The sequence below is a fragment of the Triplophysa rosa genome, linkage group LG16 (assembly GCF_024868665.1).
Source record: "Triplophysa rosa linkage group LG16, Trosa_1v2, whole genome shotgun sequence".
NCBI lineage: Eukaryota > Metazoa > Chordata > Actinopteri > Cypriniformes > Nemacheilidae > Triplophysa > Triplophysa rosa.
The window spans coordinates 18,996,085-19,019,690 of NC_079905.1; the positions used below are offsets into that span (position 1 = coordinate 18,996,085).

General features: G+C 37.6%; 1 protein-coding gene across 2 annotated transcripts in view; it reads left to right on the top strand.

The window, feature by feature from the left end:
- Positions 1-23,606, top strand: part of ctdp1 (CTD (carboxy-terminal domain, RNA polymerase II, polypeptide A) phosphatase, subunit 1) — a 172,259-nt gene that overhangs the window by 5,733 nt on the left and 142,920 nt on the right. For both annotated transcript variants that reach the window (XM_057354651.1, XM_057354652.1), the window contains exons 6-8: positions 4,436-4,526; positions 6,616-6,788; positions 12,234-13,190. In XM_057354651.1, the coding sequence (XP_057210634.1) occupies positions 4,436-4,526; positions 6,616-6,788; positions 12,234-13,190 (1,221 nt within the window). The remainder of the gene's footprint in view (positions 1-4,435; positions 4,527-6,615; positions 6,789-12,233; positions 13,191-23,606) is intronic.

The window sequence follows — 23,606 nt, forward strand, 5'->3', positions numbered from 1 at the left end:
CTCTGCTTTTGCGTTTCTTTGCATTATAATTCATGGTGGTTGCTAAGGACAATGCAAACTTAATGATCGCTTAAGTCGTGCGACTTGTTAAGAAGAGACGTGATATTACTTTTCTAAGATCAGACTTGTGAATTCTGCCTGACGGATAAAACAAGTGCAAAAAAATCAGTTGTTGTTTTGTAAGCCGCCATCCAGAACATTCTGCTATATAGTAACAAAAGATCCTGGCGGCCACCCACACATACTGTGTTTGGCAGTGCAAACACATTTTCTTCAATGTAAAAAAAAGAATTTGTGTTAAAATAAATAGTCATTGATTAAAGTACCTTCTCATGACACCAGGTGGCAGCATATGTTTGTCTATGCCTGTTTTACGGTAGAGGATATTCAGTTTGATTCTTAACTTTTACCTGTGATATGTTATGGCACCCTAGGTTCCAGCAGTGACCATCCCAGTGGTCACTGAACCGCAAACTGCTTTAAAGCATCTGTTAAATGACTAATAAACAGGTTTTTCTCTTCTGTAACACTTCATTAAGCACTTGTTACAGCACAGCAGAGCTGTATTGCTCCTAGAATCTGACATTACATTTGTTTTTTTATTACATTTGTATTGATTTGTACGTTTAATAAATGTTGGTCAGGGTGTTTGGCATCTTATGTTTTTAATCATATAAGAATAATTACACTACAGTTCAAAAATGTATGGTTGCTTGACTGAAACGTTTTGATCGTAAGGTGTATACTTAAATGTTTGAAATGATTGAAATGAAAACAAAATTGTTGTTTTAGACAAAATTGTAGTTGTCCACATTAACTTCTTACATTAGAAAACTAAAATTGTGTTAAAATATTTTTAGTCTCAGACGTCACGCCCACTGACCGTTGGCTAATTGTCTGATGCATGACCCCTCGTTCACATTACAAGCGACAAAGTGACATGATCCCATTCATTTCAATGGAGAGCTGACGACTTCCGGCGACACAACCAGTAGCAACCGTTGGCAACCAGATGGGGCATGTTTAGTGATGTGACAAAGTTGAGAAATCTTCATGCAAACGAAGAGCGACTTTCAGGAGCGACAGCCAATAGGAAGATGGTAGAGCTAACGTGATCAGTGGATGTCGTCACTCAGGCAACCACTAGTGGGAACGCCCAGTAGCGACCTAACCGCCAACGCTTGGCGACTTGCAGCGACAAAGTCGCTTATAATCTGAACGCAGCATTAGGCACACTTTTCTGGAATCACTTCAGCATGTTCGAAGTCGTCATCTGATTGGTCGAATTTCACAGGATTTCCGGGAGATGTGCGTGTCGCGTTCTTTAACGATGATCTGCTATTGGCGTCTGACCGAGGTTGTATCTCGTTATTGGTGCTGCTAGACCTTAGTGCTGCATTCGATACCATTGACCACAGCACACTCCTACATAGACTCGAAAATTATGTCGGCATTAAGGGAATAGCTTTGAAATGGTTTAAATCTTATTTATCCGACCGTTTTCAATTTGTAGCAATAAACAATGAGGTGTCACGCAAATCGCAAGTCCAGTACGGTGTACCACAGGGCTCAGTCTTAGGGCCTCTGCTCTTCGCATTATACATGCTACCTCTAGGAGATATAATAAAGCGACACGGAGTTAGCTTTCACTGTTATGCTGATGATACTCAACTTTATATTTCCTCGAAGCCTCATGAAACACAGCAGTTCCATCGAATAATGGAATGCATAGTCGATATAAAAAACTGGATGAGTAACAACTTTTTATTACTGAACTCGGACAAAACGGAAGTGTTACTTATTGGACCGAAAACTGCTATAAGTAACAACCAAGAATACTGTTTAACTATTGACGGATGTTCCATAAAACCCTCGTCGTCAGCAAAGAATCTTGGCGTTCTATTCGATAGTAATCTGTCATTTGAGAGCCACGTCGCCAACACCTGTAAAATTGCGTTTTTCCATTTTAAGAATATATCTAAACTACGTCATATGCTGTCAATCTCAGATGCAGAGAAGTTAATTCATGCATTCATGACATCAAGACTAGATTACTGTAATGCACTGTTAGGTGGTTGCCCTGCAGGCTTATTACAAAAACTCCAATTGGTCCAAAACGCGGCAGCTCGAGTTCTTACACGTACAAAAAAGTATGAACATATTAGCCCGGTTCTGTCAACCTTGCACTGGTTACCTATAAAGCATCGCGTTAACTTTAAAATCTTGCTTATTACCTATAAAGCCTTACATGGTTTAGCTCCTCAGTACTTGAATGAACTCCTTTTGTATTACAGTCCTTCACGTGCATTACGCTCTCAGGCGTCCTGTCAGTTGGTAATACCTAGAATTTCAAAATCAAGTGCAGGTGGTAGATCCTTTTCCTATCTAGCGCCTAAACTTTGGAATAGTCTTCCCTGCACTGTCCGGGAGGCAGACACACTCTGTCAGTTTAAATCTAGACTAAAGACGCATCTTTTTAATCTTGCATACACTACTCTTCCATAATATAAATCTTCAGAGGGTTTAGGCTGCATTAGTTAGATCAACCGGAACCAAAAACACAACTGATGTACTTGTTGCATCAAAGAGTACAGAACAGTACTCTACTCTCAGCCAGTCTTGTCTCATTGTTCCAAGGTTACCACAGCGAGCAGGATGCAGTTCATGGCCTGACCTGATGGTAGAGCGGAGAATGGGAAGTGGGGACCTGACAAGAGCTGAGATGATAGAGCTGGATAAAGAAGGACGCGGTCTCTTGACATGTCTTCACCACAAAACTTCAAATGCTATTAGATTATTAATGATAATCTTAAACTATAATTTATTTTATTATTAAGTTTATTTATTTTATTTAGCCTTGTTGTGCAAGTTCTCTGGAGCTTGTGCAGAGGCAGCAGCTTTTGCCAGAGGGGAACTGGAATCCCCTGGTTGGGCCTGGGTTCTCCTGAGGTTTTTTTTCTCGATTAGAGTTTTGGGTTCCTCGCCACCGTTTGCATACTGTTTTTGCACTATCTGCCTGACCGGGGGGGCTGCTTTAGAATCTTAAAGTTTTACTTAATTAATATTGCATATAGGAATTTATTATCTGTTATATTTGACCTGTGCTTCTCTCTCCTTTATCCTAAATGTGTGCTCTCACTGAGCGTGTGTGTGTGTGCGTACTTGTCTGTGTACGTACGTGTGTGTGTGTGTGTGTGTGTGTGTGTGTGTGTGTGTGTGTGTGTGTGTGTGTGTGTGTGTGTGTGTGTGTGTGTGTGTGTGCGTGCGCATGTGTGTGTGTGTGTGTCTCTGTGTCTGTGTGTGTTGGTGCGTGTGCGTGTTGTGTGTGTGGAGTGTTTTGTGTGTGGGTGTGTCTGTCTTCTGTGTTTTCAACCTTTTCTTGTTTTTGCAGGTACAACTTTGATTGTTTTGCTTGTAGTCAATGTGTCTCATGTACAGCTGCTTTGTAACAATGAGAATTGTAAAAGCGCTATATAAATAAAGTTGAGTTGAGTTTAACGATCCGCCTGGAAACAACACAAAGCCGTCTAATCTCAGTAGTAAGCTGTCGTGTTTACAACGGTTGCTATAAGAATTCATCACGATCGACTAAACGCTTAATTCTTAAAATGGAGTTTAGTTGAAGTCATCATTTTTAACATAGTTAATAACATCGTCAGGGTGATGCAGTATTTAACAGCCCCACAGAACATGTCTTGGATTTAAATGAGAGGTGGCTGATATGCTCAGATGGTTTGCAGTCTGGGTTTAGTTCAGATAAGGGAGGATTTAGCAGGATATTTTGAGTATGGTTGATTCCCAGGTTTCTCTGTTCCAGACATATCCTCCTTTGAACGAGACATCAAGAGTTCTTGTATTAAGTTAGCATCCATTCATATTTTACCAAGTGTTTGGATGTTGCACTTAGCATCAATACTTTATATAAAAGTCTGGAGTCTTGTCTTTGTGTTTTATCCCGGCACATTCAGCCAGAGAAAAAACTCAAACTAAAGGAAGTGGCAGATGCAATTGTTGATCTGAATAAAAGTTTGTTTAACTGTTATCACAATGTTGCCACCTTTTGCATATTTATAGATAGTTAGTGCTATTGCTGTCAGTTCAGAAAGCTTCTGAAGAACCCAGCAAACGTATAGCAATGCCCCAGCAATGACCTCACTATAGCATCATGGCACCAAGTTTAGCACAGGCAGACTCTGATTTTCTTCAGCGGTGGTAAGGATGTAGCTTTTTTAATAGGGCAGTAAATAGTCTCTTGTCTGCCATCCCAGAATAGTCACAGCTAAACTGCTGTATTTAGAGCTTCACCTGCAGTAATTCTCCAGGTGTAATTGAAACTCTTTAAAGAAAAGTCTTTAAAGGGAATTACTATTTTTTTCTCTCTCTCTCTCTCTCTCTCTGTCTCTCATGATCAATTTCCTCTCTTTTTTTTGTTAAGGCTTCTTGGACCCTGAGAAGAAGCTCTTCTCTCATAGAATCCTGTCTAGAGATGAATGCATAGACCCCTTCTCTAAGACGGGCAATCTCAGGTGAGATCATGTTTCTCTCATTGCATTCATATCTTTATTCCCAGTGTACTTTTCCATAAAAATAAATATAAACAATCATGCCAACATTAGGTTTTACTCTATCAACAAAACTAGTTTGGTACACACACACCAAGAAAGTAACATTGTTATAAATGTGTTTTTTTTTCTTTTTTCCTCATGGTCCTTTGCTGATCCTACTGCCCCCTTTCCTCCCCATTATTTCTTGTCAAACTCTACTGTCCTCTTAAAAATAAAGGCCATAAAATGGCCAAAATATAAAAAAACATCTGTATTTGTGTTTTTGTGTGGAAAGGAACTTGAAAAAGGTTAAGAATGTAATCTTACTCTGTCAGTAAAATGTTAACAATTGTACAGAATATGTATTAATCTATAATCTAAATTGCTTTCTTAAATTGTTAAAAATTACAATAGTCTATAATTTTTGTTAGCCTGTAACACATTTATCTTTTACTGGTTTGTTTCTTCATTGGACTTAAGTGCTTGAGATAGTTCTGAGGTTGAATTATGGTCATACAGAAATAATGGCATTTTTATTGACATGCAACAGTGTTTTTTCCATTTGCCTTCCCTTTCTTCTGAAAAGTGCTCTCCGTTTTCACAAAATATGAATATGAAAAGGGTAACTAAAAATATTTTTTATTCATTAAGTGTATTACAACCGTGTAGTGAGGTTTATTAGATAACAAAGCTTTGAAATATTGTATTGTTTCCCCCCTTTAATAAAGACAACATTAAACCGGTTGAAACACATTTAGTGAAAAGACACAGTGAAAAGTAGAAAGTTTCAATTACCAAAACAAACTTTTTCCTATACAATATGTTATTTACGATTATCCAAGATAATAGAAAAATTAAAACATTTTAAGAAAAAAAAAAATGGCACCAGGCACAATGTTTATTTCACTTAAAAAAAAACACATAGAGGAGGAAATCCATTAAAGTTTTCAATGTCCTTGTGTCAGACTGTTAATATGTGTGGGTTTCATACACAGCTCTTAGTACTGACCTTGAAGCAAGAACAGTTTGTAAAGAGCAGCCAGGGTTATACAGCGAGAGTCTCGATCAGACTTTTACCGCACAGACTTTCTTTGGGTCGATAAAGCTTTAGAATCCAAGTCTCAGCAGCTCAATGCTTGTATTAGTGTTAATGACTTTGTTTACCATTTCAGATCTCAAGCTGTTAAGACGATGCTCTTGGGGGATTGTTTAGATGCACCAGATATTTACAAATACATTTATTTTCATTATAGTGCGCTTGTTCCAAAATCGCCCAGTTGTGTATGTGACTGTGATGAAATTTTCCCACCATTTAATAGACAGTTAAAGACACCGTTACATCAGTTAAGTTGCCTATATTAATAAAACGAGTAATCACTGCACACACTTTACAAAAAAAAAGAAACGAGCAAGAAAGAAATACGTAATGAAAAACGTTTATGTTTAATAAGTAAATAAGAAACGAATAAGAAAGGAATACGAAACGAAAAATGTTTATGTTAAATAAATAAATAAATAAGAAACGAATAAGAAAGAAATACAAAATTAAAAACGTTTATGTTAAATAAATAAACAAGAAAGGAATACGAAAAGAAAAATGTTTATGTTAAACAAATAAAGAAATAAGAAAGGAATACGAAACGAAAAATGTTTGTTAAATAAATAAGAAACGAATAACAAAGAAATACAAAATGAAAAATGTTTGTTAAATAAATAAATTAATAATAAATGAACACGAAACGAAACTTGTTCCGCTTATGCTGAAAACAGCAGACACTTTCAGACGTGCAATTTTAGTCTGGTCTTTAACTAAACTAAGTGATTTATTACTATAAAATTCATAATGACGGTGGGGCTCGGTGCCGCGCTGGATGTAATGTGATGTAATCTGTAGGCAGGTGGACACCGTGTATCACCGGTGACGTAGACTATTGCAACAAGCCTACGCCCAATGCTAATGTAAACGCACATTCTGCCAGCTGATAAATATGATGAAGCGTTTGACATGTGAATTTATGTTCTGGAAATGCAGTTGATAACCTGTGGATTTGCATCGTCATGTCTCTTGTAGAAATTTGTTCCCGTGCGGAGACTCAATGGTGTGCATTATAGACGATAGAGAAGACGTGTGGAAGTTTGCCCCCAACCTCATCACAGTTAAGAAATACATCTACTTCCAGGGCACAGGCGACATCAACGCCCCGCCGGGCTCACGAGAGGCCCAGATGGCCAGAAAACCTGCAGGTAATATTTATTCTTACAGCAGCTGTTATCAGTATTAATGCTCGGTTTACTGGAATCAGATTTATATCGTATAATTTTGTGTCTCAAAACCAGTAAGATGGCTTGCTGTCTACATAGACTGCTACCCGCTAAACTGATGGAAATGTTGCATTTCTCTTGGTAGTCTAGGTAGTCAGCTCGACTGGCGTTAAAGCAGAGCAATTGACTTCCTCATAGCAGTCAATACATTTCCACAGATTAACACAGGTTGATGTAGCTGCTCTTCTGATTGTAATTTCTTGCCCGGGTGCTTCCTATATTTCCTCACGATCTCTTACTAAGAGTCCCTTGGAGTATTTCCCGGCTCATTGGTATAGCAGACAAATGTTGCTTTTATCCTAAGCAGTACTGAAAGAGGCGATTAGATTTCCTACAAATTGCAAAAGTTTTTCTGAAAGCGAAAAGTAGTTCTGCATGCTTTCCAGCAGGGAGGGTTTAATAAGAAGCGATGGTGGGGTTTTAATAAAGGCACATGTGAGTGACCTCTCTCTGTGAGCTCAGAATTAATCTGCTTTTCAGAGGAGAGGAGCGCACAACGTTTCAAACCAGCTCTGGGAAACACGCTGCCAGGCTGCGGCGGGATCTATTCAACTGATTTACTTGCGTATAAGCTAACGTTCACTAGGGACTTTAGAGGCTAAAATACATCTGACTGTTAAGAGCTGTGTTCCTGCATGGGAACAGAAAGAAACAAGTTTATCAGACTGTGCAAAAGTTGTCTGTTGTTCTCAGTAGAGAATGGAAAAAATTGTAGAGGATTTTAGAGGATGAATGTTCTAGTGGCCGAGGCTTTTATTCATAGTCAATTAGTGCATTTAAGATATACATTTTTTTATTTGCAAGTGTGTTTCCTGAGACTCAAACCAACAACCTTTATGCTTTTAACTATGGCTGTCAAATGATTCATCGTAATTAATCGCATATAAAATAATTGTTTGCGTTTACATAATATAGTCTGTGTTCTGTGCATATTCATTTTGTATTTATAAACTCATACATGTATATATATTTATGAAATATTGTATTTATTTTAGTGCTGTCAATCGATTAAAAAAATAATCGGATTAATCACAATTTTTTTCTGTGATTAATCACGATTAATCGCACATAACAATAATATTTTAAAATATACTTCTACATTTTAATAATTTCACATTTAATCTTCAAATTGATGTAGAAACAACATATTTCTTTAACAGCGTCATTTTATGAAAGCTAACATTTTGATATTAGTACTGTAACTGATGTCTCTATTAAATTGATTATTTTAACATTAATTATAGCCATTCAACAGTATAATTGAGAGCTATCATGTAGGAAATATACAGAAATTGAAGGACACTTTACAGTCTTTAATGCTAAATTATAAATTAAATGCAGAAGAATTCTCATTAAAGCTACAAAATCACATTGATTTCTTCTTTTATTTTGTTCTTTGATTAACATTAGTGACAGGAGTCACAGCAGCACGTTTAAGAACGTGGCCCCTTTAAGAGCTGCCCCAGAATGCAGATCTGACCTTCACCGCACTCCCATTTTCACAACACTTTGCATTCATTTAAGATTTTATTTTACACTTTGAAGTCTGTGCTTAAGAAAATGCTAGACAAAACGGGCTTTCTGACATAATCTTGTGTGGTTTTATCTATTCAAGCACGAAAGAGAACTTAACACGGATGCGCTGTCTGACAGAGATTCACCGACGCAGCCTTTAGCCCGTGACTGTATACACCAGACTGGACCTCGCGTTGCGTTTTGCCGCGTCCCACAGTTTAGAAGCTGCTTATCTTCATTGAACGCGTCAAAGCAACTGTTTCAAATCGCGCTTAAGTGGTTTAAAAGCCTGTACACGAATAAGAGCGTGATTACATAATGTAACGCTAGACAAAGGATGTCAAAACAAATGGATGCTGCGTTAATTGCGATAAATATTTTCTCACGCTTTAATTTAAAAAGATTAATCGCATGCGTTAACGCGTTAACGTTGACAGCCCTAATTTATTTACATTTTACAATAATTGAAATTATATATTGTAAATGTTATTATTTTTTATACTTTTCATAAATATGTGCATGTATGTGTTTATAATACAAATTAATATGCTTTCTTTCTCAGCTCGAATCTCGTTTGTTCTAACGTCTCGGAACAAAAACTGAATCGTCCTTGAGAGACGTGGGATACGTGGACCTTTTGCGTGTAGTTTTTTCATCAACACGATCTGACTTTAACAAAAACACTCAAAATATGAATAACCTTTTCTCACAAATGCATCGTTTTGTTTCAGTCGTCATTTATTAACCTCGATCCTGTGCAATTGGAATGTATTTGTTGGTTATATGGGCAATCCCCCAGATTTTATTAGGGGTGTTCGGTTCCAGGTTTCTTGGAGTCGACTCCCATTCTCGACTCCCACTTTTGGAGTCGATGGAATCGACACTTGGACTCCATTTACTGTCATTCAAAACGGGCTCAGGAATACGAATATAAAATAAATGAATGAACTTCAGCTTGGGAACTTTGGGCTGGCAATCAATCTCTAAAGTCACTAGCAAATACACATGCATTTGTGCAAGAACACCATCACAGAGAGTTTTTTTGTGCTGTCAGACCAGTTACTCCTTTCTGGTCCTAAACCGATGTGATTTTCCAAGCGCACGCAGCACAAGGACATGACGGCCCAGGTCTAACCGTAGCTGTAGACTTATGGTAAAGCTAAGACAATTTGTTTCATTTATTATTTTTGTAATTTTTTTATTGCATCGATTTTGGAGAGTTACAGTTACACAAATGAATGTGTTTTGTACTTAAAGACACCGTGTTTCATTGTTTTGAATTGAGGCTCTGTAAATGTGCGCTAAACAAGCCTAAAACTTTTTTTTATTATTTTCGTTTAAGAGTTTATATATTCACCCTAGGCTAAGTTCAACAATTTTTTTAAAAAAGGCATGGAGCCTACCTTGTGTTCTTTTCTTAAAGCGGCCGTGCAACGGTGTTTCATGCATTCGGAGTTATTTACGATGTTAAACGTTTTGTCATCTCATGATTGACATGGTCAACTTGTCAAAAAACGAGTTGGACGTATGGCGTAGTATTTCTGTGCTCGATACACTCCCCCAGCGTTCGTACAGATTTCGGAAAGTTTTTTTCGAACATGAAAATCCGTTTCGTAACAGCTTTTCTTAGTCCCTTATTGGACAATTCTCCCGGAAAAGCACGCGGCACGCTTCAACCAAGGACAGTGGGCACTTGCGTGCAGGAGAGTGAGAGAGCATACGTTCGCGTATTTCAGCTGTATTTGTTTGTTCACTGCATTTGGCTGATGAATGTTATATAAACGGTGGATATAACGCTGGATTTGGAGATCGTTTGAATCTGATAGATGGAACGGCGGTCCCAGCGATAAAAGCTGCCGGACATGAACCACATGTATAGGCATGTGCCGGTATCAAATTTCCATGCTGCGATTAATTGATTAAGGTTTCGTCGCGGTAAACGGTATTATCGCAGTATTCAATTCTATGAGAAATGCAGGTTGAAAATATAAACCAACTTCAGTGTTTTCCTCTTGATAACAACTTTATTTTAAATAATAAAGAGAACCTCAAACATTTAAATACAAATAAATATAAATAAAACAACACACAGTAATGATGTATAAAGTGTATTCAAACAGAATAAAGTGCAAACTGCAAAAGAACAACTTTTGTTAACTGCTTTTAAATATACTTATGTCTGTACAACGCTAGTACTACAATTCATATTATTATTATTATTGTTTGAATAACAAGCCAAGTCAGTGTGTTAACTATTATAGCAAGCTTAATATTTATAAACAGCAAATTCACTCGCACTTTGTGACAGTGTATGACTTTATTGCGTTCCATCAACGTATAATTAAAATAATTATTCTGCCACACTGTCAAATTTCATTACTCGGCTTACTTTTAACCCAAAATATTTCCAAACCTCAGACTTCACCCTTTTAGAAGGGGGATAAATCGTCGGCAGCGTTCCTCCTTCCGCCATGCTTCCTCTCCGTGTGGTACTGTTTACATCAGAGTGCGCACGCGTCTTTTGCTCAGCAGCGTGCTCACACACACACACACACACACACACGCACACACACACACACACAAACACACACACACACGCACACACACACACACACACACACATAGGCATCTCCACATGGGGAATGGGATTGTTTAGATCAGAGAGCGCATTCCTACGCAGCATACACGCAGTGTACTTTTATCCGGTTGATGAAAAATAAACAAATACATGTTCTAAAAATCAAAATGGTGATCTATAAATTTTCGCGGTATTTGAAAGTGCCCGCGATAACAACACCGTGCGAATCCATTACCGCGGTTAATCACATTACCGAATATCGGCACATGTCTACACATGTAGTAAGTGAAACTGATGTCCCTCCCACGCGCGTCGTATGTTTTCGGAAATAATTGTATAGCTGTATCTTTTATAAATGTGTCTTTTATAAATGTGATCAAACTAAAGACTACAGATATTTGAAGGGTGCGATACTATTCTGTAAGTACTCAAGATTAACATGAGATATGCAGAAACTGTCTGAGATACGGCCGCTTTAATGTAACTCGTTGCCTTTCTGTGTTGGGCATTTAACAATAAAAAGTATTTAAAAATATCAACATGTCATTTTAAATCCAACAAATATGCTATAATAATAACCCAGCAACAAGAACTTAATATGTGATTTGTGACTTCTTGGCAGTTTTTAAGCTTGATGAAACGCTTTATAATTTGTTTCCACAAACTTGATTTTGATTTGTGTCCAGTTATGCGCACAGACTCACATTTAAGCATAGCTTTCATTTAAAGCAACTTACAAAGTCTTAACAGTCGTTTAGAGAAATAAAAGCTTGAAGAGGGACAGACGAAATATAGGAGAGTTTTTAATAAGAATTTAATGTGATCGGATTGAAGGTGAAGAATGAACAGAAAATATTGCGTGCCCTTTTGTGAGAGAACCAGTAGGCTTCGCTCATGCTCTGATTAACGCAGTGTTTTGGATCGGATGTGAACGTGTACAATCAGAGAGAGTGGAGGTATGACTTTTACCTGATTGGTTTTTAAATGTTATTCGTTGCTTTGCGACAATCACAAAGACAATTTAACCGATTTGAGTCAATGATAACATTAAAAATTACGGAGTCGACGAGAGTCGATTCCTGTCTTGGAGTCGATTCTGACTTTAGGCACATTAAGAGTCGAGGAATCGACTCTTTTGGAGTCGACTCCCCATCCCTAGATTTTATATTTTGAAAAAAGTAGCTTTTCACATGGCTAGATAGGTTTGGGTCAAGTTTAGTTGTCAAACCCCAATAATCAGTCAATGAAAAGTTATTTCTGTTTTCATGTTTTAGGTAGCCAGTCTGGACAGTCTGCAGAGAACTTGGAAACTTCTACTACATCAGGACAGGAGGAACAGAGAAATGGACTCAGGAAATGCAGTAAGGATCGGAAAACCGGGCATGAGGAGGAGTCGTCGTCATCCTCTGCCACTTCCACTCAGGGAGCTTCAACCAATGAAAGGACTCACCCCACAGGGGAATGGCCCAGTGAGAGCTCAGATATTAGTGACAATGTTAAAGCGGAGGGGGAGGCCATCTCAGGTGAGACTGACGTACCAAAGGCTGCACACGACGGCACCGCCAATGACCTGGAATTTGACCTCTCAAGCGACAGCGACAGTGAAGATGGTAAAACAGGATTATCGGACAGCGATGGTGAAGGACGACAGGTAGAGGCTGGGAAAAGCAAACAAACAAATACGGATTCTAAGAGCAAAGAGGATGATGGTGAAGGGGGTAAAGAGAGGACAGAGGGGGGAGACGTTCCAGACACAGATCCGGAGGGTCTTTGCGAATTGGGCAATGGCTGTTCTGATAAGAAAGAAGTGGAAACCGAGTCGCAAAACAGTGAGCAGTCAGGCGTCACAATGGGGGAGGAGTCTTTAGATCAAAGCATGGAGGATGAGGATGATGATGACGAAGAGGAAGACACGGACCAGGACGACCACCTCATTTATCTCGAGGAGGTATTGGTTCGAGTCCACAGGGAGTATTACGCGCGCTATGAGGCATTTCTTAGGAAAGAGATTTCGGAAACTCCAGATATCCGGAAAATTGCCCCTGAGCTAAAAGCCCGCACACTGGCGGGCACCACGATCGCTTTTAGCGGCCTGTATCCCACCAACTATCCAATGGAGCGTACACGTGAGTGGTACCACACCAAGGCACTCGGTGCCAAACTTGACAAGACCCTGGTGCTCAATGCCAAAGACCCCAACCGTACCACCCACCTTATTGCTGCACGTGCAGGTGAGTTGTTTCTGTTTAACACATCAGTTCACATGATGCTATGTTTAACACCGGTTTCAGACATGATCTTAAATCGTCATCTAAATAATGCTTACCAAAGTAGCTTGTGCAAATAAAAACAAGGGAAGCAAATCATACTTCATTATTTCATGTTTGTGCTGATTGCTCATGCATGCAGCTGAATGAAAAAGCATCTTATTCTTTTAGAGTCATGCATAGTAATTTCATATTTATTTGGACTTTGCACTGAGTTTGTTAATATAGTTTTTGTTTAGTTAATATTAATAAAAAAACTGAAAATGAAACAATAAAAAAAACACAGTGTTCTGCAGAAATATCAATATCTAAGAGTTTCAACACTGTCAATTTATTTTACGACCTAAAAATGGTGTGTATATATATATATTGTTTATTATTAGAAATCAATACTCTGGCTTTTTAAAATAATTTATGTGTGTATATATATGTTGGACTCCTGAGTTAAGGGTTGTGTTCGTTCTAGCAGAATCGTTGAGGTCATGTAGATGGATTTTATTGATTAAACCTTCTCTTATTCTGCCTCTGAGCATTTGAACCTTGGCCTTTTAATTAAAACACGCTTAAGGAAAAGAGTTCTTAACACAGTTCAGGGTGTCAGTCTGTAATGTGCACAGTCAGGGAATAGAATATGAACTTCATAAACAGATAATTGATGTAAGACCTTGGATGTTTTGAACCAGATGTTCTTTACACGCTCTGCTGGTTTGTTAAATGGGCCATTCCACCAAATCGGTGACATTTCTGTCCCAAGGCCATTATACAGTATGTAAAAAAATGCATAAATATTAACTTTAAAATACATTTTATTATTATGCAAAGTGCCCTGTACATTAACCTATAACAGCAAGTTTAAAGGCGGGGTAACCGATTTCCGAATTACGCTTGTTTAGGCAAAGTCGGGCCGAGTACCAAAACAACCTTGTAGCCAATCAGCAGTAAGGTGTACAGTGCACAGGACGGACATTAGTCGAGCCGAGCGCTGACGAAAGCGTAAGATGGGGGTAGGGGTGTGTCTGTTTTAGTGATTTGAACATCAACAACTGCTAAGAGAAATCGGACACCCCGCCTTTAAAATTTCAAAAATGAATAAAAACAGTGAAAAAAAATAGCATTTGCTGTGTCCCCACTATCTATCATTATACTTTACCATGAAATATAAAAGTAAAATCCTTCAAAAATAAATAATTCCATATTCCATCTATGCTTAAACATTTTTTGTTCATAAAAAAATTATATTTTAGTTATATTACACATTTGTAGGATGTGTCCCCAGGACAGGTTTTCACTCAGTCCTTTTACCCTAACACATTCTCACCTCTGAAAACCTTAAAATGCTCCACAAGGCATGTTTATATGGAATTCCAAAAGTGACAATATAAAAAATAAATAAATCCAAAAATAAATCCATGAAGAAATGTAAAAAAGCAAAAATAAATGAGTATTTATACTTTTATTTCCTTATTTATGGGTAATTATATATTTTTTCACGCTTATTTATTTTTTCATTTATTTATTTATACATCTATTTATTTCCACTTTTATTTATTTCCACATTTATTTATTTCTACATTTATTTATTGATGTATTTCTTTGTCTGTATGCTAATGAGTGGGGGCGTGTTTCACCTCAGACATTAGCAATCGATCTCAGAGCGGCGGTGCTGAAGCTTTGAGGCCACAGGGACACCTTGTGGTGTGACCAAACGAAACGAGGTTGACGAAGTTGCATAGAGAAGGCAATCGAGTCATTTAATATCACCCTAACTGTATGTAGATAGGGTTACCACACATAGCCTACATACTCTTTATTAGGGACATTGCCGTAAAACATTATTCGGTCGAGATTTCTAAAATGTCTTTGCACACATGAACAGAAACTGCACAACAACAGGTCTGCTATGAGACACTTGGAAGAATACACTTGGACATGGAAGCGCGTGAAATTATCCACTAGTGATCACATTTATTGTAAATGCGCTGGATGGAGCTGATAAGAACTTGAGTTGTTTGTCGATGAGACTCGCACAAACCAGCTCAGAACGCCGAGAGAAACCAGCGCATTTCACTGAAGTCTACGCAAGCATTATGATCAATGCGTTTGAAACGCGTCTGCAAATACAGTTTACATTCGCGTTTCCTAACTTTGCAATGCATAACACGTGGCATTTCGAATGCTTAAATTATAACGCATATTTCCATAGGCGTAATTTGCGGGTGGACGGGTGGGTCATGTCCCCACCACTTTTTGCCAAAGTCAATTTTGTTGCTTTGTAAGCAGAGGCAATTTCTAACAACTCCGCCCATCAGTTTCAGATTGGAATAGACAAAGTGTAAGAAACGCACACGAACATCAACTTCTCCAGTGGCGTAGAGCGTAAAGCGTGTGTTACCTACTTCATGTCGTCGTGGGTTCGGGACTGCTGTCCGCTGAACTTTTTCCCTGTCACATATCAGATTGTAAAGGTATTTATTTGTAATAAACGATGAAAATATTTGAAAATGGCTGTTCAAGTCATACATGTACCAAACATTTTGCGCTTAATTGCACTTTGATGCTATATATTCGTCCTTATTGTTCTCGACATGCCGTTGCTATCGTCTATTGCAAGATTAATTACATTTTGATACTTGATAGAAAACTCCAATAAATGGAAAAAGTCACAACTTTGTAGTTTCATGAGTTCAAAACAAAATTTAGAAAGTTTGTTGTATATTTGTAGCCTATCTGGCAATGCCCGTATAATAAGTGAAAATAAGATTTTTTTAAAGATATTATTTTTCCATCTGTTTCCCCTGTATAACTTACTTGAATGTTTGTCCTTATTAGCAGGGGGTTCCCAAACGTCTCAATCCTTGACCCAGCAACAGGTAATCTGTGTCAAACACACATTTTTAACATGGGGAAAACACATTCGTTTCAGTAGTTTTTATTTTATCACAAATTAATACGTTTAATTACGTACGGCAACAGCCATCCTTACATATAATAAAGCACAACATGCTTTAAATGATCTATTAATGAAAACATGATATAGTTTAAAAACAAATGGAAGCAGATCTGATATGTGGAAATTTAGAATAGTGAGTTTAGCGGATTCGTACGGTGGCGTATTGCTGCCACGTATTTTTCCACTCAATTATGTCGTTAAAACGAGATAATATGTCATTTAAACGAAATAATATTTCGTTTTAACGACATATTTGAGTGGAAAAAATAAAATGTAAGTGGCAGCAATACACCACCGTAGTAAAGGGATAATATGACGTCTCATAATAATTACACATTAATCTATTACGTGAAAGTGACATGTTTTCTAGCTGGACATAGGTAAAATGTCATGTTTTCGAACCACGGCCCGCTGTACGGTACGCTAAAAAAATCTGTAAAAATAGGGCACAATATACTGTATTAATATGAAGGAATTTTCTGTATTCATTTTTACAGTTGTTTTACATGTATTTTACATTTTGCACTGCATTAAATAGCATTTTAGCATTAACGGAAATGTCCATAAAATAAAGGAAAATGTACTGGTAATTTTCTGCAACTACTTTATCCGTTTTTTTACGGGATTTCTTTTTTACAGTGTAGCCAAAATCAAGAGAGCGATTTCTCTTCTGAGTTGTGCTTACGGATACAGAATATTTAATAAATGTTTGACTGACAACAAATCCAGCCTGAATACATTTCAGATGTAGTATTTTATATCCACGAAGCTTCCCATAACGGTCTAGTTCATCAACGAGGAATAATGCCACTTCCAATGGGTCCGCTCAGCTACCACAGTGACGACCGGACCATATTCGTTGCCACGACGTACCAAATAATGTTTATGGGACGTGACGAGTACATCCCAACAACCAAACAGTTAAAATCATTTTTATAATTGTATTTAAACACATCGTCCCTCGCATGGAGGATTAAATTAATTTGTGATTTAATCTGTGCATTAAATATTCAATTTTATGCATAATTTAAATAATTTTCTAGTTAAATATGTATTATACAAAATATGACGATTAATAAAACTTAACACAGCACTGTACATCAGCATCAGACACTTTATTCAGATAGGCTACTGAAGTAAATGACATAAATAACCAAAGACTTCAACTCAATGTAGAGGATTCAAAGCAGATATTTATTGACAAAGATTAATTGATTAATTAATTATTGTCCGTTTTTTAGATACAACTATCAAAAGCTTCTTCAGTCACACTCGCAAACATCAGGGTCCTTTCATTTAAAAGCGCCAAATCGATCGAAAATGTGTTTACTCTCACATCTGTGAGGTATAAAGAAAAAAAGTTAAATAACCGTTAATGTTTTAATGATGCCAGAGTGTGGCTCTTTGCAGAACAGAGAATGCGCGTGCTGGACAAGTGCGCGCATTAAATAAATAGGAACAGTTTTAATTGTTTTATCTTATTAAACTCCAGTTTAATAGCTCAGTTAATAGCACCAGTTCAGTTAATGAACCATCTCGTCAAAAAACTGAATTAATTTACCGAATTCATGCAATTCCATTTGAATTGTCTATTAATGAAACCAGTGAGAAAAATTTGTTGTTTAAAATGATATAATATCTCGTTAAAACGGGAAAAATATGACGTTTACACAAGAAAATTATTTCGTTTAAACGACATTATCTCGTTTTAACGACATAATTGAGTGGAAAAATACGTGGCAGCAATACGCCACCGTACGAATCAGCTAAACTCACTATTCTAAATTTCCACATATCAGATATGCTTCCATTTGTTTTTAAACTATATCATGTTTTCATTAATAGATCATTTAAAGCATGTTGTGCTTTATTATATGTAAGGATGGCTTTTGCCGTACGTAATTAAACGTATTAATTTGTGATAAAATAAAAACTACTGAAACGAATGTGTTTTCCCCATGTTAAAAATGTGTGTTTGACACAGATTACCTGTTGCTGGGTCAAGGATTGAGACGTTTGGGAACCCCCTGCTAATAAGGACAAACATTTAAGTAAGTTATACAGGGGAAACAGATAGAAAATAATATCTTTAAAAAAAATCTTATTTTCACTTATTATACGGGCATTGCCAGATAGGCTACAAATATACAACAATCTTTCAAAATATTGTTTTGAACTCATGAAACTACAAAGTTGTGACTTTTTCCATTTATTTGAGTTTTCTATCAAGTATCAAAATGTAATTAATCTTGCAATAGACGATAGCAATGGCATGTCGAGAACAATAAGGACGAATATATAGCATCAAAGTGCAATTAAGCGCAAAATGTTTGGTACATGTATGACTTGAACAGCCATTTTCAAATATTTTCATCGTTTATTACAAATAAATACCTTTACAATCTGATATGTGACAGGGAAAAAGTTCAGCGGACAGCAGTCCCGAACCCACGACGACATGAAGTAGGTAACAAACGCTTTACGCTCTACGCCACTGGAGAAGTTGATGTTCGTGTGCGTTTCTTACACTTTGTCTATTCCAATCTGAAACTGATGGGCGGAGTTGTTAGAAATCGCCTCTGTTTACAAAGCAACCAAATTGACTTTGGCAAAAAGTGGTGGGGACATGACCCACCCGTCCACCCGCAAATTACGCCTATGGAAATATGCGTTATAATTTAAGCATTCGAAATGCCACGTGTTATGCCTTGCAAAGTTAGGAAACGCGAATGTAAACTGTATTTGCAGACGCATTTCAAACGCATTGATCATAATGCTTGCGTAGACTTCAGTGAAATGCGCTGGTTTCTCTCGGCGTTCTGAGCTGGTTTGTGCGAGTCTCATCGACAAACAACTCAAGTTCTTATCAGCTCTATCCAGCGCATTTACAATAAATGTGATCACTAGTGGATAATTTCACGCGCTTCCATGTCCAAGTGTCTCATAGCAGACCTGTTGTTGTGCAGTTTCTGTTCATGTGTGCAAAGACATTTTAGAAATCTCGACCGAATAATGTTTTACGGCAATGTCCCTAATAAAGAGTATGTAGGCTATGTGTGGTAACCCTATCTACATACAGTTAGGGTGATATTAAATGACTCGATTGCCTTCTCTATGCAACTTCGTCAACCTCGTTTCGTTCGGTCACACCACAAGGTGTCCCTGTGGCCTCAAAGCTTCAGCACCGCCGCTCTGAGATCGATTGCTAATGTCTGAGCTGAAACACGCCCCCACTCATTAGCATACAGACAAAGAAATACATAAATAAATAAATGTAGAAATAAATAAATGTAGGAATAAATACATATATACATGAATAAATGTGGAAATAAATAAAAGTGGAAATAAATAAATGAAAAAATAAATAAATGAAAAAATAAATAAGCGTGAAAAAATATACAATTACCCATAAATAAGGAAATAAAAGTATAAATACTCATTTATTTTTGCTTTTTTACATTTCTTCATGGATTTATTTTTGTATTTATTTATTTTTTATATTGTCACTTTTGGAATTCCATATATTTAGAGCAGAAAGTTTCATCATCTTGATCTTCTAAAGGCCATGTGAATATCAAAAGTAAATTTTCTCTAGGGGTGACCCCGAATCGATGCTTCGATCGGAGGAGCCTGATTCGACTACCAATCTCACAGTCGAATCTTCGCAGAGGTGTCATACAATGGGGATCGTGTCATTTTGGTTATATGGGCAGTGGCGTAGCAGACGGGCATGCACTGCGCTATTTATGATTTAAAGAAATGGGACATTTTTAGGATTGGGTACCGAAACCCCCGGCGCATATGAGCGCGAGGTCTGGCTATGACCCAGCTCAGGATCATGTCTATCCGCGTCTTCTGTGCTGTGAGACCGGTAAAGAGAAGCAGCACGTTCTGCATGCAAATAACTCGCAAATGAATGTGTACACCGTTTCCAAACATTTGTCACTTACTGAATGTTTGGGCATTTAAATATGAATTAACACATTCTCTTTAAATGCACGTAGTCCTTTACTTAGACTGAGCTTTGCGCTGCATGATAAACAATAAAAAAAATGAAGTAAATTAACCAAAATCACCATATATAGCAAGCACGGCACAGACTTTTGGAACTGAAAGCAAGCGTGCCTGTCAGGGGGACGGAGAAACAGTGCGCAGGAAAAAAGGTGAAAGGGACTTTTTGACTGTTTAAATGGTAAGCTGCTTTATTGCATTCCTCCTTTACATGCGGTAAGTAAAGTCACTTTATTGGTAGCTCATTGGTGATGAACTACCAATGTCTTCCCGTTTGTAAAAAATGATTAATTATTATTGAGTAGTTTTAAAAATAGTTTTGAGGCGAGATCTGGTGTAGTATTGTATGGCACAGCATTGTTACGTGACGTATAAGGAAAATTAATTTTAGTATTTGTGGCTTGTGTTTTCAAAATTATGTTCCCCTGCATTTCAGACATTTTGCCTAAACACATTTATTTTTGCGCATTGTGACTTGATTCTGGCTTATTTCGTTTATTTATTATAAAGGTATATTCTGTTCTAAACAAATTCTGTAAATTAATGTTTGATTGTTTTTTGGTGCATCAATGTTGCGCTGTACCCTTAACCACCTGGTGTCGTCCACACCTGCACAGGCGCACGCACACACAAACACACACACGTCTGATTCGACTATCAGTCGACTATAGGCAAGACGTGACAATTCTGATTCGACTGTGTAAATTCTTAGTCAGGGAGGTCCGTGTATCTTTTGGTAATGTGTTTTTTAGTTTGAACTTGAACAAACGGGAGTGAGAAAACGGCGCCATCTTCGTTTTTCGTTCATCCAGAAAACGGAATAACGAGAATTTGGCTTGATTTTTCGTTTTTAACTTCAGGGGTAAAAAACGAATACACAGCTTGAAAAATCGATTTCCACGCGTGGGTGGTATGAAATGCCCCCTTCCATTGATTGGACAACCAAAGATCAGCAAGCGACGTCTTCGGTTGTCCCTCGGTTCCGAATAAATAGTGAATTTTGAATGAAATAAAATAAGTATATGAATCTGCTTCGTGCTGTCCAGTGTCTCGCGCAGCTTTGCCATGCAGATTTAAGCCTGGAGAGCTAGAAAGATGCGGATGCGAACTACATTAATATTTGTGATATAAAGATTTATATGAAATGCGTTAGGTTGCACGAGGAAAGATACACGGACCCGGGGACACCCCTAATTTTCTCATTTTCTTATTTGTATGTTTTTTGATATTTTAGCTATTACTGGAGAGGGTCAATCTCAACATACAGTCTCTTACCTAAATTATTTCTTGAAAGTTAACGGCAAGTTATGGTCGTGCCTTGGGCCTATGCCATAGGCAACGCGCCAGTTTTCCTTTATACTTGTGCGGCATTGTAGACAGGCAATGACCACTAGGCGTCAGTGTCCACGCGCGTGTTGCTTGTTTAACCAAGACCGAAGAAGAAGCAAACTCGTTTGAGTTGAGAAGCATTAGCAGTGATAGCGGCAAGTAAACAGTCACTGATGTTAAATACAGAAGAACAAATAATTTACTTCGATAAATCATTCAGAAATGCATTTGAGTAAACATGACGCTATCGCAGAGTTTTTTGACCTGAGGGAGGGGTTCAAACAGACCAATCACAGTGCTTGCGGTCCGGGTTGTTGTTACACTTTTAGAGAGGTGCACGTCAGCCTACGCAGAGCTACGCAGGTATGGCGTAGGTCAGTGGTCACCAACCCTGTTCCTGGAGATCGACCGTCCTGCAGACTGCAGCTCCAACCCTGCTTCAGCACACCTGTCTGTAATTATCAAGCAAACCTGAACACCTTGATTAGATAGTTCAGGTGTGTTTTTGATTGGGGTTAAAGCTGAAATCTTCAGGACTGTCGATCTCCAGGAGCAGGTTTGGTGACCACTGGCGTAGGTCCTACGCACGTCCATAAATAACGCTTTACTAGTTTATTTGAAAAAAATATTTGGCTGATCACTACAATTTGCTTAATGTTATTGGCATGTTTGCCATGGCTATATTTTATGTATTTGTTAATTTTATGCTAAAAACTCAGTCCTGTTATTTTCAGTCCTGTTTCAAAAATGCGTCCATCTTCCATTTAAAAAAACATGTACTTTTTTATAGTTTTCTGAGAGTTACCAATACACAGTTTGAATCGTAAAATATGTGTGTTATTAGATTCAGTGTTAAAAAAGGGGAAAAATTACTATTGGTCATGTCTCTGGTTTAAGTTATTTTCAATATTGAGCAGCTGATCTTTCTGAGTGTTGTGACTGTCGCTGCGTCCAAAATCGCATACTTTGCATGAACGTATGACAGTACGTACTGATTTAAATTAAGTACCTACCTATCGACTGTTAAAACAGTACGTTCTATATAGTATGTGTGGGGGTAGTATGAATAGATTTCAGACGTACTTCATCCGTCATGTTTTATTGTTTTGTGACACGTGTGCTCTTTGACCTATGACGTATTAACATCAACCTATACCTAGGCGTTGGTACAAACATAACTTATTCACGAGAAATTGATTAATCTGTACTTATATTTAAAAAACGGACACCCGCTTTGAAGTTTTATGCTATTTTTATTATTACGTTTTGAAATTTGACTGTTGCTCAGCTCCCGTTGCATCATGGGATAGAGAAGTGTCCATCTGATGCACACTCACAAATCTCGGCGGAAGCAGTAGACCATCCAGGTATTTCTCGCCTACTGTTTTGTGCATACTGAGGTTTCGGACATACTACTCATGACTCATACTCATTTTCACCTACTATATAGTATGCAGGGTTTTTCCTGGCTCAAAATGAGGCGGAGGTGGTGCCATCCTGATCTTGTACACACGCGTAGGCCTACCGTACCTTTTAGTGGCTTAACCAAAGTGACTTCGAGTTTGACATTAAAAGTTCTAATAAAATTAGATAAAAATGACAATTATTAAGTTATATAAAACATTACTTTTATTCAACCAAACAGAAATGTTTTTTATCAAATAAAGCTTTTTTATCATTTGCAACTAAGTTTTCAGCCCACAATAGCCAACTGAATCAACCAGTCTTTCTAAATGAGCAAAGCTCATTCACATCTTGCATTCTCTGTGGTTCATTTTAAATGATTCAAGGATATCTTATATTCGCTAGTAACTAAAAAGTTCAATTTTTTAATGAATCTGTTCAAATGATTGCTTCAACATGTGATAAAATGTCAATTGTTCTGGGTCACAGCAACCTGGGCTGTTTTCCTCTGGTTGCATGTTAGCCACAAATGAATGAAGCTGTCAATGTTTTAGCATGGATCAATGTTTCCAGGACAGTGTTTTTCTGTTGTAACTATAGCGATGCCATATCCGTTACATTTTACGTAAATAATTCTAGCAGTCAAATTATCTTAAATTATGTTTGTTTTGTGATTTCTCTTTGCT